The following is a 14,918-nucleotide window of genomic DNA, read 5'->3' on the forward strand; positions in this document are numbered from 1 at the left end:
TGTAGAAGGAATAGCTTCTGTACAATGTAAATTAGACATTTTACAGAAAAAGACTGTTCTTTTTACAGGTATTTCTTGAATGATCAAACACTTTAGCCTAGATGCCAGCCGAACTTAGCCCCGCCCACAACATTTTGAGGTCGGGGAGTTCGGTCTGGACTCGATCCATAGAGGAGTAATTATGCCTGAACAGAAACTGTTCAGACCAATCACATTGTCAGAGCGATGATTGACAGATTATCACCAGAAACGTAATCATCAAAGAGCGCTTGGGGAGTTTGATTGACAAGCGATCTAACCAATCAGAACGCCGCATCCGCCATTTTGTCCGACAAAGCAGTCAGGAGTTAGAAGATTAACATCGGTGGAGTTAAACTTGAACAATTGTGCATATTGACGTCTTTCCGCGTTTGAAACAACATTCATTCTCATGTTCATTCATGTTTATTTGATGCTATAAATGAACTAGTAGGAAGAGATGATCGTTCACGAGCCTCTTGAGCTGAGGCGCTACAGCAATCTGTCACGATCATGGTCACAACCCATTAAAGAGCCACAAAACGGTTTTTATTGTTTGAATTTTTTTAATAACTACACAGTTTGAAAGCTGGGACTTTGTTTAATATCATAAGTAACCTGCTCTGTCTCGTCTGTCGATGTGTTGTCAGTGTCCTCTTTGCTCCACGATGTATTTTCCACTCTGTGTGGCGTGACAGCGCCACGGCTTGTCGGACAAAGCAACAGTAACTAAGGGGGGCGGGTCTTTGCGAAAGGTCAATTCGTTTACAACAATGATGGCTGTTGAAGAACTGAGATGTGTAGATTCCGCCATCGCGTCCGTTATAGAAGATATCGACAGCGCATTAATTTTAAAAGAGGAATAGAGGACCGCGATCAAGGCATTTGTCGATGGGAAAGATGTCTTTGCTGTCCTTCCTACGAGATTCGGCAAAAGTTTGATTTATCAGCTGGCCCCGATGGTCGCTAAGAAGAGTTCTGTTGACAACTATGCGTCGCTCAACATACGTCACTTACTCTGTAGCTCTGATTGGTTGTAGGTCTATCCAATTGAGGTCTTTCCTGGATCGGTTGAAATACGCCCCCATAATCAAAGCCCAATGGAGCAGTATCTGTCACGATCACCATCTGTTCCTGTTCACTCCGGACTCCATTTCCCATAATCCTCCCTGTCAATCACATGCACTCACTCCACCTATCACCTGTTGCCACATACAGCCATGCACACTCCACACTGATCATCACACCCAGCTGATACTCATTACCAGGACTATAAAGGACTCACACACACACCACCTCGGTGCTAAGTCTTGATTACCCAGTGTGTCATTTCTAAGCGTTATTCCTTGTCTGCCTGTCCTGTGTTACCGTTCCTGCCTGTTGTCTGTTTCACGATCCTGTGCTGCCTACCTCTGACCCTTGCTTTGTTTACCGACCTGTGAATGTTATCTGCCCGTTCTGACCTCTGCCTGTACCTGGATTACGATTCTGTCTACCCTCTGCTGTTCCTGTTTGCCCCTGGTTTACCCTGCTTGTACGACGACGCTTATCTTTAATAAACGCTGCATTTGGATCCCCCGCCTGAGTCTCCCAGTCGTAACAGAAGACTTAGCCATCTACGATCCAGCAGCTTCCACGAGCGTTTCCAGTCTCAGTATGGACCCAGCAATCTGTCTTGTCAGCCTTCGTCAAGGTAACTGTACCCTGGAGGCACATATTCAGAAGTTTCTGGATATAGCCCACCTATCTGATCTACCTGACTGTGCCCTCATTGACTTTTTCACTTACGGATTAAACGAACCACTTAAGGACTATTTACTCACCAATGGTCCCCGAGGGTCGTTTGTGGAATTCCTGGACTTTGCCCTGCTCACAGTGGGTTCAACTTTTACTGTGGGGGTCGCAGAGGAACGCGACACCACGCTGAACCACATAATGGCGACCGCTACAGACAGCGCACACATAATGGCGACCGCTACAGACAGCGCACACAAAATGGCGGATGCTACAACGCCCCATCATGTCTCCGCGGATTGCCCAGAGCAACGGCACGTCTCCGCTGATCGCCCAGAGCAACGGCACGTCTCCGCTGATCGATGACGTCAGCACGAGCGGCTGGCATCCCTAAGCATCCACCAGCCGCTTCATTCTCAAGCCCGGTGGCCGCTTCGCTCTCAAGCCCGGTGGCCGCTTCGCTCTCAAGCCAACCGGTCGCTTCGCTCTCAAGCCAGCCGGTCGCTACGCCCTCAAGCCAGCCGGATGCCACGCACTCAAGCCACCTGGACGCGATGGACAAAATGGCTACTTTGCCAGTGCCCACGGGCAAGATGGCCGCCCCCTCGGTGATTAAGGATGTAGGGGGTGTTCCAGCCATTGAGTCCGCTCCAGAAACCGCTGCAGCCAGTGAGTCCGCTTCAGAACCTGCTTCAGCCGGTGAGTCTGCTCAAGAATCCACTCCTACTGGTGATTCATCGCCTCATCCTCGGAAGAAGAGGAGGAGGAGGAAGAAGGCTTCTTCCCCTCTTCAGGGCTCGGAGGCCCTCCTCGAACCCGTTGTGGGTCTGGTGACCACTCCAGAGGTCTTCCTTGCCCTGCCAGCACCACCCAAGCTCCTTGCGCTGCCAGCGCCATCCAAGCTTCCAGCCCTGCCAGCGCCACCCAAGCTTCCAGCCCTGCCAGCGCCACCCAAGCTTCCAGCCCTGCCAGCGCCACCCAAGCTTCCAGCTCTGCCAGCGCCACCCAAGCTCCCTGCGCTGCCAGCACCACTCAGGCGTCTTGCCCTGCCGGCTTCACCCACACGCCTGGCCCTGCCGGCGCCACCCGAACTTCAAAAAATTCACCCCACGAACCTGCGAAGGGCCCTGCTGAAATCCCCAAGAACTTTTTTGGGGGGGGCAGTGTACCTGAGGGTGGGGAGCTTGTGGGTGGGGACCCTGCTCAACCATGGCCGTTAAGGGCCCCTGAACTGCTATGGCCATCTATGAACTCTGACCCGCTGGGGTCACCTATGGACTCTGTCCTGCCGTGGCCGCCTGAGCCACCTGACCTGCCGTGGCTGCCTGAGCCACCTGACCTGCCGTGGCTGCCTGAGCCACCTGACCTGCCGTGGCTGCCCAAGGCCCCGGACCCGCCGTGGCTGCCCGAGGCTCCTGACCCGCCGTGGCTGCCCGAGGCTCCTGACCTGCCGTGGCTGCCCAAGGCCCCGGACCCGCCGTGGCTTCCTAACACCCCTGAAGCGCCGTGGCTGCCCGAGGCTCCTGACCCGCCGTGGCTGCCCAAGGCTCCTGACCCGCCGTGGCTGTCCGAGGCTCCTGACCCTCCATGGTTGCCCAAGCTCCTGGAACCTGCACTGGAGATCCGTTCCCGTTCCCCATTAGATCTCCAATGCACCCACCCCCCCTCCCTTATTGGTGTCCTCTACGGCGCGAGGACGCGCCTTCTGGGAGGGGGGCGCTATGTCACGATCACTGTCTGCCCCTGTCTAGTTCCGGACTCCATTTCCCATCATCCCCCTCGCCAGTCACATGCTCACACTCACCACCAATCAGCATCGGCCACATCCACCCTTGCACACCTCACTGATCACCACAGCCAGCTGCAGCTCATTTACAGGACTATAAAAGTCTGTCACACACACCACCTCACCGCAAAGTCTTGATTACCATTGTGTCATTTCTGAGCGTTTCTATCCTGTCTGCCTGCTTGTTATCGTTCCTGCCTGTTTCTTGTTTTTGACCCGTTGCTGCCTGTCCTGATCTTTGCCTGTCCCTTGACTACGACTCTGCCTGTTCCTCACTGTTCCTGTTTGTTCCTGTTTTGACCCTGCCTGTACGACCACTCTCACTTGTAAATAAATGCTGCACTTGGATCTCCCGCCTGAGTCTCCATTCGTTACAGTATCAGACTCATATTCGAACTAGAATTGAGTATGACCACGTCAGGCTACAAACACTTTAAAATTCACTGTAAAATGCAAATCTCTTGCAGTTAATCATTGGCTAGCAATGGCACACATACAGTATATGCTAATGCACTAGTGTCAGCGACTACACAGTTAATGGCTTTTAAATAAAGCAACATGGAGCATATTGTTAATGTTTTCTGGCACATCCTGGACTAAAGCACATTTTCTAACAGAACATTAAACACGAACAGATCTCTTGAGATCTCAGCAACTTAACTTGTTTGACTTGATTTATTTCATACAAAAGTTCATAATGAGAATTAACAGAGGTTTAAATTTTGATGTTTTATTGAAAATAATAAAGTTTGAAGTCACCATAATGGTGATCAATGTGTGTTTTAGTTGGGCTATTGACCCTTGAATTTTTGACATTAGCTTTTCTCTGGCTGCTTTAACTTTATAAAAACCATTTGTTATAGCAAAAAATGCAAGAGAAATTCTGATTGGATGAAGTAGGCTACTTATTGTTGATGATAATATAGTCATCACATCGTAGCCTGACTCACTTATCTCATTATGCAGTAAATATTTTGACAGTAATATGTAGACACACAGAGACATCAAGAATCACCATATGAATCTCAACAACGGTGACAATCGACAAAATATTCAGATAAACAGATCAGATCTGAACATCACAAATCAAGCAATAAAATAAATAAATAAACCTTTTTGTTGATTTTCACCATTGTTGAGATTCATACTGTTATTTTCCGTAAAATTAGTTTTTTTTTTTTTTTTTTTTTTTTACAGACTGAAGATGGTTAAGTTTTTGCTAGAGAATAAGAATTTGTGTAGACTCTTTTGTTAGAAATATGTGCACACTACAGCACTGTGTAAGCAAGAGATGAGAAATGCATGCTGTGAAAGTGAGCAAATGTGGAGAGGGTGCTAGAGTTAAGTGTTAACTGTAAGTGCAACAGGAGTATCATAAGCAGAAGTTGTGAAAGCTGTTGAAATGAGGACTAAAAATGGAAGGGAAAGTTGACTAATGTCAGAAACATTCTCTACAAAAGTACACGAACGTTATTCCCTGGCCAGTGCACTGCTAGTGGTCCTGTTGTGTTAACCTGCATGCATTCTTGCATTACTTTGGTGATAACAAACCTCAGTACTTAAGAAAAACCATTACTTTCAGTAGGTAGCAAGCTACATTATTCATGAAACTGAGCATATTTCGTCAGAGGCGTATGTGTTTACGTCTGCCTTCAATCTATAGGCCAAGGACACCTTGGTGGACAGAGACTGAGCAGATGTTAAATATTATATGAAACTGAGCATTGTATTTTATGTCTGGTCTATAGTAATATGTGTATACCATGTTAATATTAATGTATTATTAACCATTTTAAAATATTTACATATTATGCTTCCATTAAAATAATCTTTTTTGATGTACAGAGTGTTTGGGAATTAAATTTTTATTTTACTTATTACATTTTAAAAAGCTATTATAGGAGAACTTTAACTTTTGTTGAAGCTTTGGCTAAAATTTAAAATAAAAAGGGATGGAGGATAATAATAGAGGACACTTCTGTTTAGTATCAGAAACAGACAAAATGGAGACAGTAAAAGTATCTGAAAGATTCGTAGATGCAAAAAACTGCAAATTTTCCCAATAATGTGTTCAATTATGATTTGGGAGGAGGACCCAGCGAAAGCCTTCAGAAGTCACAGAAGGGGGCACTATTGAGACGATTTTCAAGAGATCCCAATAAAATATTTACATTTAAAGGAAAAGGGATAGCAATAAGCTAATAAATTGTTTAACCATAATGCTTCTTGATGTTTTACCTTTGAATCTTCTTCTTTTTTTTTTTTTTTTTTTGTATTATATCAATCCATAGGAAGAAATATTGTTAATAAAAATCATCTTATTAATGATTTCTTCTATGTTTGTGGTATTGATTTGTATTGTAATTTGATGTCATTGCGATTGTTTAATGTCATATGTCACAATAAGAAAATAAAACTAATATTTTTTATATTAACTTAAGGACAAATACAACATATTTTAATCTTATTGTAGAAATAAATCTCGCTGATGTTATTCACAGTGCTTTATGGGAGTGAGCGGTTGGCGCGCTGAGCTGTTTTGGCGCGATTTTCAATTACATCAGGGATTTATGATTTTTTCTTTTTTTAAAGATGAAATCGCATAGCTTTCTCTAAAATGAACGTTATGTCAGCATCAAGCAGATAAGGCACTCAATTTATTATATTACAATATGTTTCCACTCAAAAGTCATTCATTTAGCATACGGGTCATTCCTGGTATGCGGTAACATTGGAAAAAAAGGTACATGATTTACATGATTTTAGCGTTCTACCAAAACAGTGACATGTTTAACTATTAGGAATACATATTGGTCAAGCTCAGGGACTCAAAAAATAAGAATTATAGATAGATTGTTAGGGACACCCTGTTAGGGACATATACATAGTTATCACAGCATGTTAATAATGTAAATGTTAAACAATAATGAGCTTTTCTTGGATAGTATATGTCCCTTATGCCATCTTAGTATTTTTTTTTAGTTTTGAAACAATAACAAAACAATTATTGATGAATAGAATATGTCTTGATTATTAAGAACAGGTACTTTATTGTGCCCATTTTTGCCAATAGGATGGTAAATAATACAAAAATGTTGCTCAAAAACATATATATGCTGTTAATGCTCCTCACCTCACAAAATAAGACAAAAGTATGCCAAACATTTAACGCTGCTGTCAAATTATTATTTAAAATGACTTGTCTAACAGGGTGGAAAGGAGCATAACAGGGTGGAATGGAGTATAACAGGGTGGAAAGGAGCATAACAGGGTGGAATGGAGTATAACAGGGTGGAATGGAGTATAACAGGGTGGAATGGAGTATAACAGGGTGGAAAGGAGCATAACAGGGTGGAATGGAGTATAACAGGGTGGAATGGAGTATAACAGGGTGGAAAGGAGCATAACAGGGTGGAATGGAGTATAACAGAGTGGAAATGAGCATAACAGGGTGGAAAGGAGCATAACAGGGTGGAATGGAGTATAACAGAGTGGAAAGGAACATAGGGTGGAAAGGAGCATAACAGGGTGGAAAGGAGCATAACAGGGTGGAATGGAGTATAACAGAGTGGAAAGGAGCATAACAGGGTGGAAAGGAGCATAACAGGGTGGAATGGAGTATAACAGGGTGGAAAGGAGCATAACAGGGTGGAATGGAGTATAACAGGGTGGAAAGGAGCATAACAGGGTGGAATGGAACAGGTTCTAACAGTGGATGAGCTTTCCATCATTGTCCTGCATGGTGTCCAATGTGTGGAACTGCATCTATATAATATTGTTTCAAATCCATTTTTTATTTTAATATTTCCCCGTTCACCATAGTGGGTGTTTTTTTTTTTTTTTTTTACCTCCAAGCTCGAGTTCTCTACCAATGACCTGGGAGCTTAAGGGTTCCAAACTGTATATTATACTGTATATTGTATATATTGTATTTTATATATAATATATACATACAGAATTTGCTATACACTAAATACTATTTATTCTATTAGAATTTCCACCCTGTTAGTTTCACATTCCACCCTGTTTGGTCTATAAACCTAACAGGGTGGAAAATACTGAGCTAAGTTAGCCATAGAGTGATCAACATTTAGCTAGCTAACCTTCTACAGATAAACAGAAATTTTGTAACTATGTCAGATTTGTTTTTACATTTTTTTGATAGGACAAACATTCTCCATAATATAGCCTAACAGGGTGGAACTTTAAGGGTGGGACAACCAGGATAACATTTCAAAAACTAAAAAAAAAAAATTAGGAGTGAGAGTTGAAGCTAACCTCAGTTTGTACAGTTGAATTCCAGCAGGAAAAAGAAATGATGTCACATCTTGAAAATGGTCTCAATGACATACTAACATACTAACGGGGTGGAAGATGACTTCAGGGACACGGCAGTTGAGGAAAACTGTAAAAAACAAAACAAAACAAAACAAAACTATATTTTCACATGATTTATATGTATGATTAGAGGCAGTTTAGCCTAGTCTATATCTTAATTTAAAAATATTTTGCGGTTTTTCTCATTTCATGGTTTATATTTCATGTGCACATTGATTGCTTTGTACTGAGGACGATAAGATTGAATGCATACATAAAACAAAAAGGTGTGTAAAAAACAAAATAATATTTATAATGTCTATTATCTCTGTTTAAGTGATAAAGAAGACCTAAATATACAATTTAAGCCATTTATTAAATATATGTGTAAATAAACCACTGAGACAGTAAAAGTCACTGTATAACAGGAATACTTATTATTGGTGATGGTTAGCATACTTCGTTGACTTCCATTCAAATTCGCATTTTTAAGCGGAGTTTGGCTCCCTCTCGAGGAGGAGATTTGCAGCAAGCGTCTTGTCACGTCACCCAAATTAATATTCAGTAGTAATATTCGGCCGCCTTTCAACAAATCAAATAGGTCGATTGGGCGAACGTAACTTAAGCGGTCTTAATATTCATGAGTCGAGCCTTCGCCGTAGTAGACACACTAGTGGTCCACTGACGGGCTGAGTCTGCTGTGAGGAGGGGAGATGGATGCGCCGCCGCTGTCTACCGGCTGTGGTACTGAACATTTTACATATAACATTCGAGTCCACTGCTTTTAAATGGCAACGATTTTACTGAGGAAATCAGCATATGAGATGATTGTTTAGTGTATTGTTGTATGAGTAACTGTGTTGATTTATGCAGTGAGTGAGATGGAGGCCGGTGGAGATGGAGAGGGAGAGGCTCGGGAGGAGAGCGCGGAGGTGAGAGAAGATGCATGCATAAAAGAATAGGCTAAATCTTTAATGCCTTCGCATCTAATTATTAGCTATAATACTATCTGTTCATGAACATGCATTATTCTCAGAGTAGTGTGCAAACGGAAATGGGTGTGTGAGTTAACCGGCTTTTTAATCCATTCGAGGGTTGACACCCTTTTCATGTGACAGTGTCTGCGCATCTTTTGTACTTCATTTAAGAGTGTAGATCATACAGATGATGACCTAAAATGAAAAAATATTCATTAGTTTACTTTGACAGGCATCATTTGTGGTTGCAGATAACACCTCTTCATTCCTCCTATTGTTGTTTCATTCATTTGCATTTCTGATGTGGTTTCATTCATATTAATATGTCCAAAATAAACTGCATTTCTTTAAATTTACAAACCAATTGATGGTTTATAGTGACATTAAGGTTTCAGGTATCAGAGAATCACAATTTGTGTGGCAAAGCAACACTATTGTATTGTGTTTGCAATGTGAAGGAGAAATATGTGGTTTAGTTATAAAGAGCATTGCATCACTGTTGCTATATCTGACAAATCTCAAAAGTAGCATTTAATATTTATAGTGTAGGACCTAAAACAGATGTATTAGTTGTGTGGCACAACACATCCTTAATGACAGATTGATATCCATAATAAATTAGCAGGGACACACTTACCCTCGTATCTACAGTAACTCAAATGGCAGAGCAACCTGTCAGAGAACCACTACACTGATGTTTATTTGCAGGTTTCTGAAACATTATTGTGTTAAATGTAATGCTATGTGATTTTCAGTACATTTGTGTGAATATGCACTACAGTTCAAAAGTTAGGAGTTGGTGGGAATTCTTAAAAATCCTCCAGAAATCATTCTAAAATCCTGGAAGAAATCATTTCTTTGTATAATCAATGTTGAACAACTGAAACAGTTGTGCTGCTTAATATTTTTGTAGAAACCATGATATATTTTTTTTAAGGATGAATAGAAAGTTCAAAAGAACAGCATTTATTTAAAATAATGTACATTTAAATGTATTTAATGTCACTTTTGATCAATTTAATGCATCTTTGCTAAATAGAAGTATTAATTATTTGAATTTACAATATTATTATGTTATATATTTATCTTACTGACCCCAAACATTTGAACAGTAGTGCATATATAATGTTTTAGAAACCTCCATGCCCTCAAATTGTTTAATTTGTTATAACTTCTATATAAATTTTGTCAATATGTCAACATATTTTCTGTTTTTCAGTGCCTGAGACTCACTGCAGAGAGAGATGAGGCTGAAAGGCAACTCAAGCACATTAAACGAGGTAAGATCAAGAAACCTGACTGATGTGAAAGTCATCTTCTGCTTTTTTTGTGTATTTGTAAAGCATGTTTATCATTCAAAATCTGAAGATCAGTATTGTAATGTGTATTGTGGAGAAGGTTCTGTTTATAGGTGCAGCCCATAATCACTTGGATGTCATAGTGGTAAAGCAATAGTGGTCAAAAAGCCATAGTGGTCAAATTAATTTTCTGATTTTCTGTGTAGTCACAGATTGGCTTCCTGTGGTCCAGATCCCAGCTCAGTCTGGACCACAAATCATTTCTTTTAAATTAATACAATTATACAATTATTAATTTAACCCCACGTAACCCTTGCTGGCTCTTTTACTACAAAGATGGTCTAAAAGTCTTGAGGTTACATGAAACGGAAGTTGAGAAAAGCTTTTCTTCCATATTGTGATGTACATCCAAGTGAAACAGCTTCTCAAACAAGAAAAAATGTAATGGGGATTTGATTGGATGGTTGTGGTTTGCTGTAGCTGTGATATCATGTGAGTGACAGTTTGCCCCACCCTTGCACCAGTAAACACGTCATCAGAGAAGAGAAAAGATGTCGCTGCAAGAGGGAGGGGACGTTATTTACATTAAAGATAATGAGAGCACATTAATTAAAAAAAATAATGATGTGCACTGTAAATCATTTATAATAAATACTGCAGTATTCCATATATAAAAACAAAAACAAGAATTGCTGGATTTGCACAAAAGATTACATGACGGCACATGCTAGTTGAATCAATTCCACAGCAACTAAATTTATCCACTAACCATTCAGAAATCCATCAGTGTCCGACTCCGGTTTGAACAATGTAAGGCTGAACACCGTTACTGACAATCCTCATTTTGGCTGCGTGTGATTCTCCAGCTTTGTTGTAGTTGAGCAACCGAAGCGTGAGCTGTTAAAGCTCCGCCCTCTTCTGGAAAGGGGGCCGGGAGCAGCAGCTCATTTGCATTTAAAGGGACACACACAAAAACGGCGTGTTTTTGCTCACACCCAAATAAGGGCAAATTTGACAAGCTATAATAAATTATCTGTGGGGTATTTTGATCTGAAACTTCACAGACACATTCTGGGGACACCAGAGACTTATATTACATCTTGTAAAAGGGGCATAATAGGTCCTCTTTAAATACCTCCTTGGTATTAGAGCTGCACGATTAATCATTGAAAGAACGATAATAACACTGGAACATTCAAATCTGAGTTTGCGCTGTCGCTGATCCAGAGAGAGTTATGTAGGTATGAAACAGCTTCACAAAGTCTTTTCAACACAGTTTCATTATTTCTGTGCTACAAATATTCATATTATCACAGAAGTACTAGGATAAAAGTTTATAGTTCAGGTATAAACACTGACGTCTACAGAAGCGATCATAAGGAGTCCCGTACGACATGCAGGGAAAAAAATAAATTGTTCACGATTTACTATTCCGTTCCCACGATTTGCTAAATTGTGTGCATGATTTAGCAAATAGAGAACGAATGAGTAAATTGTGCGAATGAATTAGCCTACTATTTTTTACCTGCATGTCATGTGCGGGGCAGGTCACCGTGATTTTGCCAAGTAAATCATGTTCCTGAATCAACATGTTTTGTCTGAAAATTTAGTCTTAACCCTATTCCTGCCCCTAAACCTAATCCTACCCATAACTTATCCCTAAAATCAGAGGGGGAAGAGAGGTGAATAACATTGGTGTAGAAGCACCTAACCCTGGTTGCAAGCTTGCCCCTCAAATCTGATTGATTGATTGATTGGAATGTTGTTTCAGGATCAACAAAGATTTTGATCCAGGAACATGTGGTACTTCAAATAAAGATCGCTACACCAGTAGGTGGCGACAAGTGACTTAAAAATGTATGTCATTGAATCATTCATTCAAGAGATTTGTTTAAAAATGCTGATTCCTCCAGAAATGAAATAAGTGAGTCATTGAATCATTCATCCAAATCGTTTTTAAAATAATTCATTCAGATTAATTCAACATTTTAAATAGACAAATAGGCAATTAACATTTTGTCAGAACCTCTAGTAAATCACGTGTTATTTTATTTAGATGTCTGTTCAGAATTATGGGAGAATCGTGATCTTTAGTATGGGGAACAATTCTCACTTTTAACAAGTTGCTTATTAGCTTGCATGTTATCTACTTATTAGTGCTTATAAAGCACATATTAATGCCTTATTCTGCATGACCATATTCTACATCCCTTAATCTATCCAATACCTAAACTTGACAACTACAACAACTACTGTACCTTACTAACTATTAATGAGCAGTAAATTAAGAGTTTATTGAGACAAAAATCATAGTTAATGGTGAATATGTGTTCCCATTCTAAAGTGTTACCAAAAAATCATGATTCTCAATTTAACCAGAATTGTGCAGCTCTACTTGATATACACTGTACACATCGTACTGTAAAAAGTAAAAGCTCAAGAAGTTTACTATAAAGTTTGTGAGTATGTTGGTGATCCTGACCTCACTGAACTCCATACATCACCTTTTTGCAAAGAGGAAGAGGTGAAGATGATCTCACTTGGCTCATCCCACTAAGATGGCTCTTGGTGTTGTCTTATCTCATTTCCTATCCCTTTACCCTCACCCATATCACCATGACATCACCCGGGGGCTCTTCTGAATGGTCTATTATTCGTAGGTGTTAGCAGGTACTCCAGTCTCCATGGCTACCGGGAGCCAACCGTAGAGATGCATTAGAGTTAAGGTGACCTTACCTGCTTCCATTCCATTTAGTGACATGTAAGGAAACCCAGCCTCAGTTACTAATTTGTTAGCACTCTGACAACACTCTAACGGCTGCCAAGAACAGAATCCGGAAATTGTTCTCAGGTGAGAAAATGTTAATTCTTCTCTGTGAGATTAAAATTAGAGTTTCGTTTAACAGGGTTTCACTTGCTTTTACATAAAAAGGCCCAATGTTGAACTTTTGTACTTCATATATAGTGTTTATATAGTGAATATGTGCAGCACTCTGGAGTATTTTAATCACAGATTCAACTTGAAGTGCCTTATGTATGTAGAAAATAGTACACTCTAAAATGTGCTGGGTTAAAAACAATCCAAGTTGGGTTGAAAATGGACAAACCCAGTGATTAGGTTGTTTTAACCCAGCGATTGGGTTAAATGTTTGCCCAACCTGCTGAGTAGTTTTATTTAACCCAACTATTGTTTACAAATGACTGTATTGCTTGCTTAAAATGAACCCAAAATATGTTGTAAATTAACATTTATTATTAATTTTAATGAATAATAATTAAACTAAACATGTATTAAATTGCTTATTAATAAATGTTCACCTTTTGATTATTATTGTTGACTCTAGTAATTATGTGTCTGATTTTTAATTTCCAACCTATTTTGGGTTCATTTATGCCAGACATATAGTCAGTTTTAAACAATAGTTGGGTTAAATAAAACTGCCCAACATGTTGGGCAAACATTTAACCCAGCATTTTTTTAAAGTGTGAAAAAAACATACAGTATGAACAGACTTTTGTACAATTACTACAGTTAAAAGTAATTTTAAGTAATTTTATGCATGGGATATTTCCCAGTGGAATGTTTATGTATGTACATATATATATATATATATATATATATATATATATATATATATATATATATATATATATATATATATATATATATATATATATATGAACTTTATTCAGTGATAAATTGTGCATGTCATTTTATCATTTGACCTGGAAGCCTATTTGGTCAATCATTAGAATATTGTGAGTATTAGTTATTGTGCATAACGGAATATTGTGATGAATCCAGTTTTATTTTAGACTAGTTTGGCTTCTGCTTTTAGGATATGTTTCCTGCTTTTTTATTGTAGTCCTGTAATTGTCAGACATTCCCTAGGGAAGCAATGTAGATCAGATGAATTCAGCTCTCATCACTGTTTTGTTATAACACTAAATTATTAAAAATCACCAATTATGAATTATTTATCAGTAGAAAATGAATAGGCACCCGCCTTTCAACCTTCCATTGTAGTTCATGCCATACCCCTCATGCACTCTCATATCATTTCTGAAATGCACGTCACCTTGAATACGATTTAGTGGAAATATATTCAATATGAATGTAATGTATACAAAAATGCATGATAGGCTACAATAACCTTGTGAGTTGCGATTTTTTTAATAAAATGGCAGTGCATGTGTTTTATAACCTTAGTAAATGGCACAAACATGACACAGCAAATGTCACAGTAGTTTGCCCTACTTGCTGACATACAGGACAATAGTCTTGTGCAGGGTGCATGTGATTGGTCTGTGTTCTGTTTAATGATTGGCTGCTGCAGGGGAACTGCTGTTGAGTATCTGGGAGGTACTGGATCTGTGTCTGGCAAAGCAGCTGTCTCCCACCTCCTCTTTGGGACGCCTGACCGAGCTTCATTAAGAATACCCTCTGCACTTATGCAAATTAAGACACAGGCCCGTGTGTTAAGCTATCAGCCCCATTACTCAGCTTATTTACCTTTACGCTTTACAGATCTTACAGTTTGTGTGAATTCTGTAGGCCTATATTTACATAAAAATGAATGCTGCATTTTAATGCAGTCTACACATCCGCCCAGCGTTTGGAGTAGATTATAGGTTGCAAGCACAGGCACAATTAGTCCTGGAGTTGAAATCAAAATTGCTGGGTGATTAACCCTGAACTGTTACGATTTATTAAAAGAGCTTAATCGCTGTGATCAAAATTGGAATGGAAGCTCTTTAGACTAATGCCAGCCTAACATTTTCTTAAAG

The 14,918-nt window shown here is 39.8% G+C and overlaps 1 protein-coding gene across 2 annotated transcripts in view; it reads left to right on the forward strand.

Annotated features, from left to right (window-relative positions):
* Nucleotides 1–8,481: 8,481 nt before the first annotated feature.
* The window catches only part of shtn3 (shootin 3), a 28,928-nt gene continuing 22,491 nt past the window's right edge, over nt 8,482–14,918 (forward strand). For both annotated transcript variants that reach the window (XM_048176987.1, XM_048176989.1), the window contains exons 1-3: nt 8,482–8,599; nt 8,729–8,787; nt 10,052–10,112. In XM_048176987.1, coding sequence (XP_048032944.1) covers nt 8,569–8,599; nt 8,729–8,787; nt 10,052–10,112 — 151 coding nt within the window. In that variant the 5' untranslated portion in view covers nt 8,482–8,568. The remainder of the gene's footprint in view (nt 8,600–8,728; nt 8,788–10,051; nt 10,113–14,918) is intronic.

The sequence above is a fragment of the Megalobrama amblycephala genome, linkage group LG23 (assembly GCF_018812025.1).
Source record: "Megalobrama amblycephala isolate DHTTF-2021 linkage group LG23, ASM1881202v1, whole genome shotgun sequence".
Taxonomy (NCBI): Eukaryota; Metazoa; Chordata; class Actinopteri; order Cypriniformes; family Xenocyprididae; genus Megalobrama; species Megalobrama amblycephala.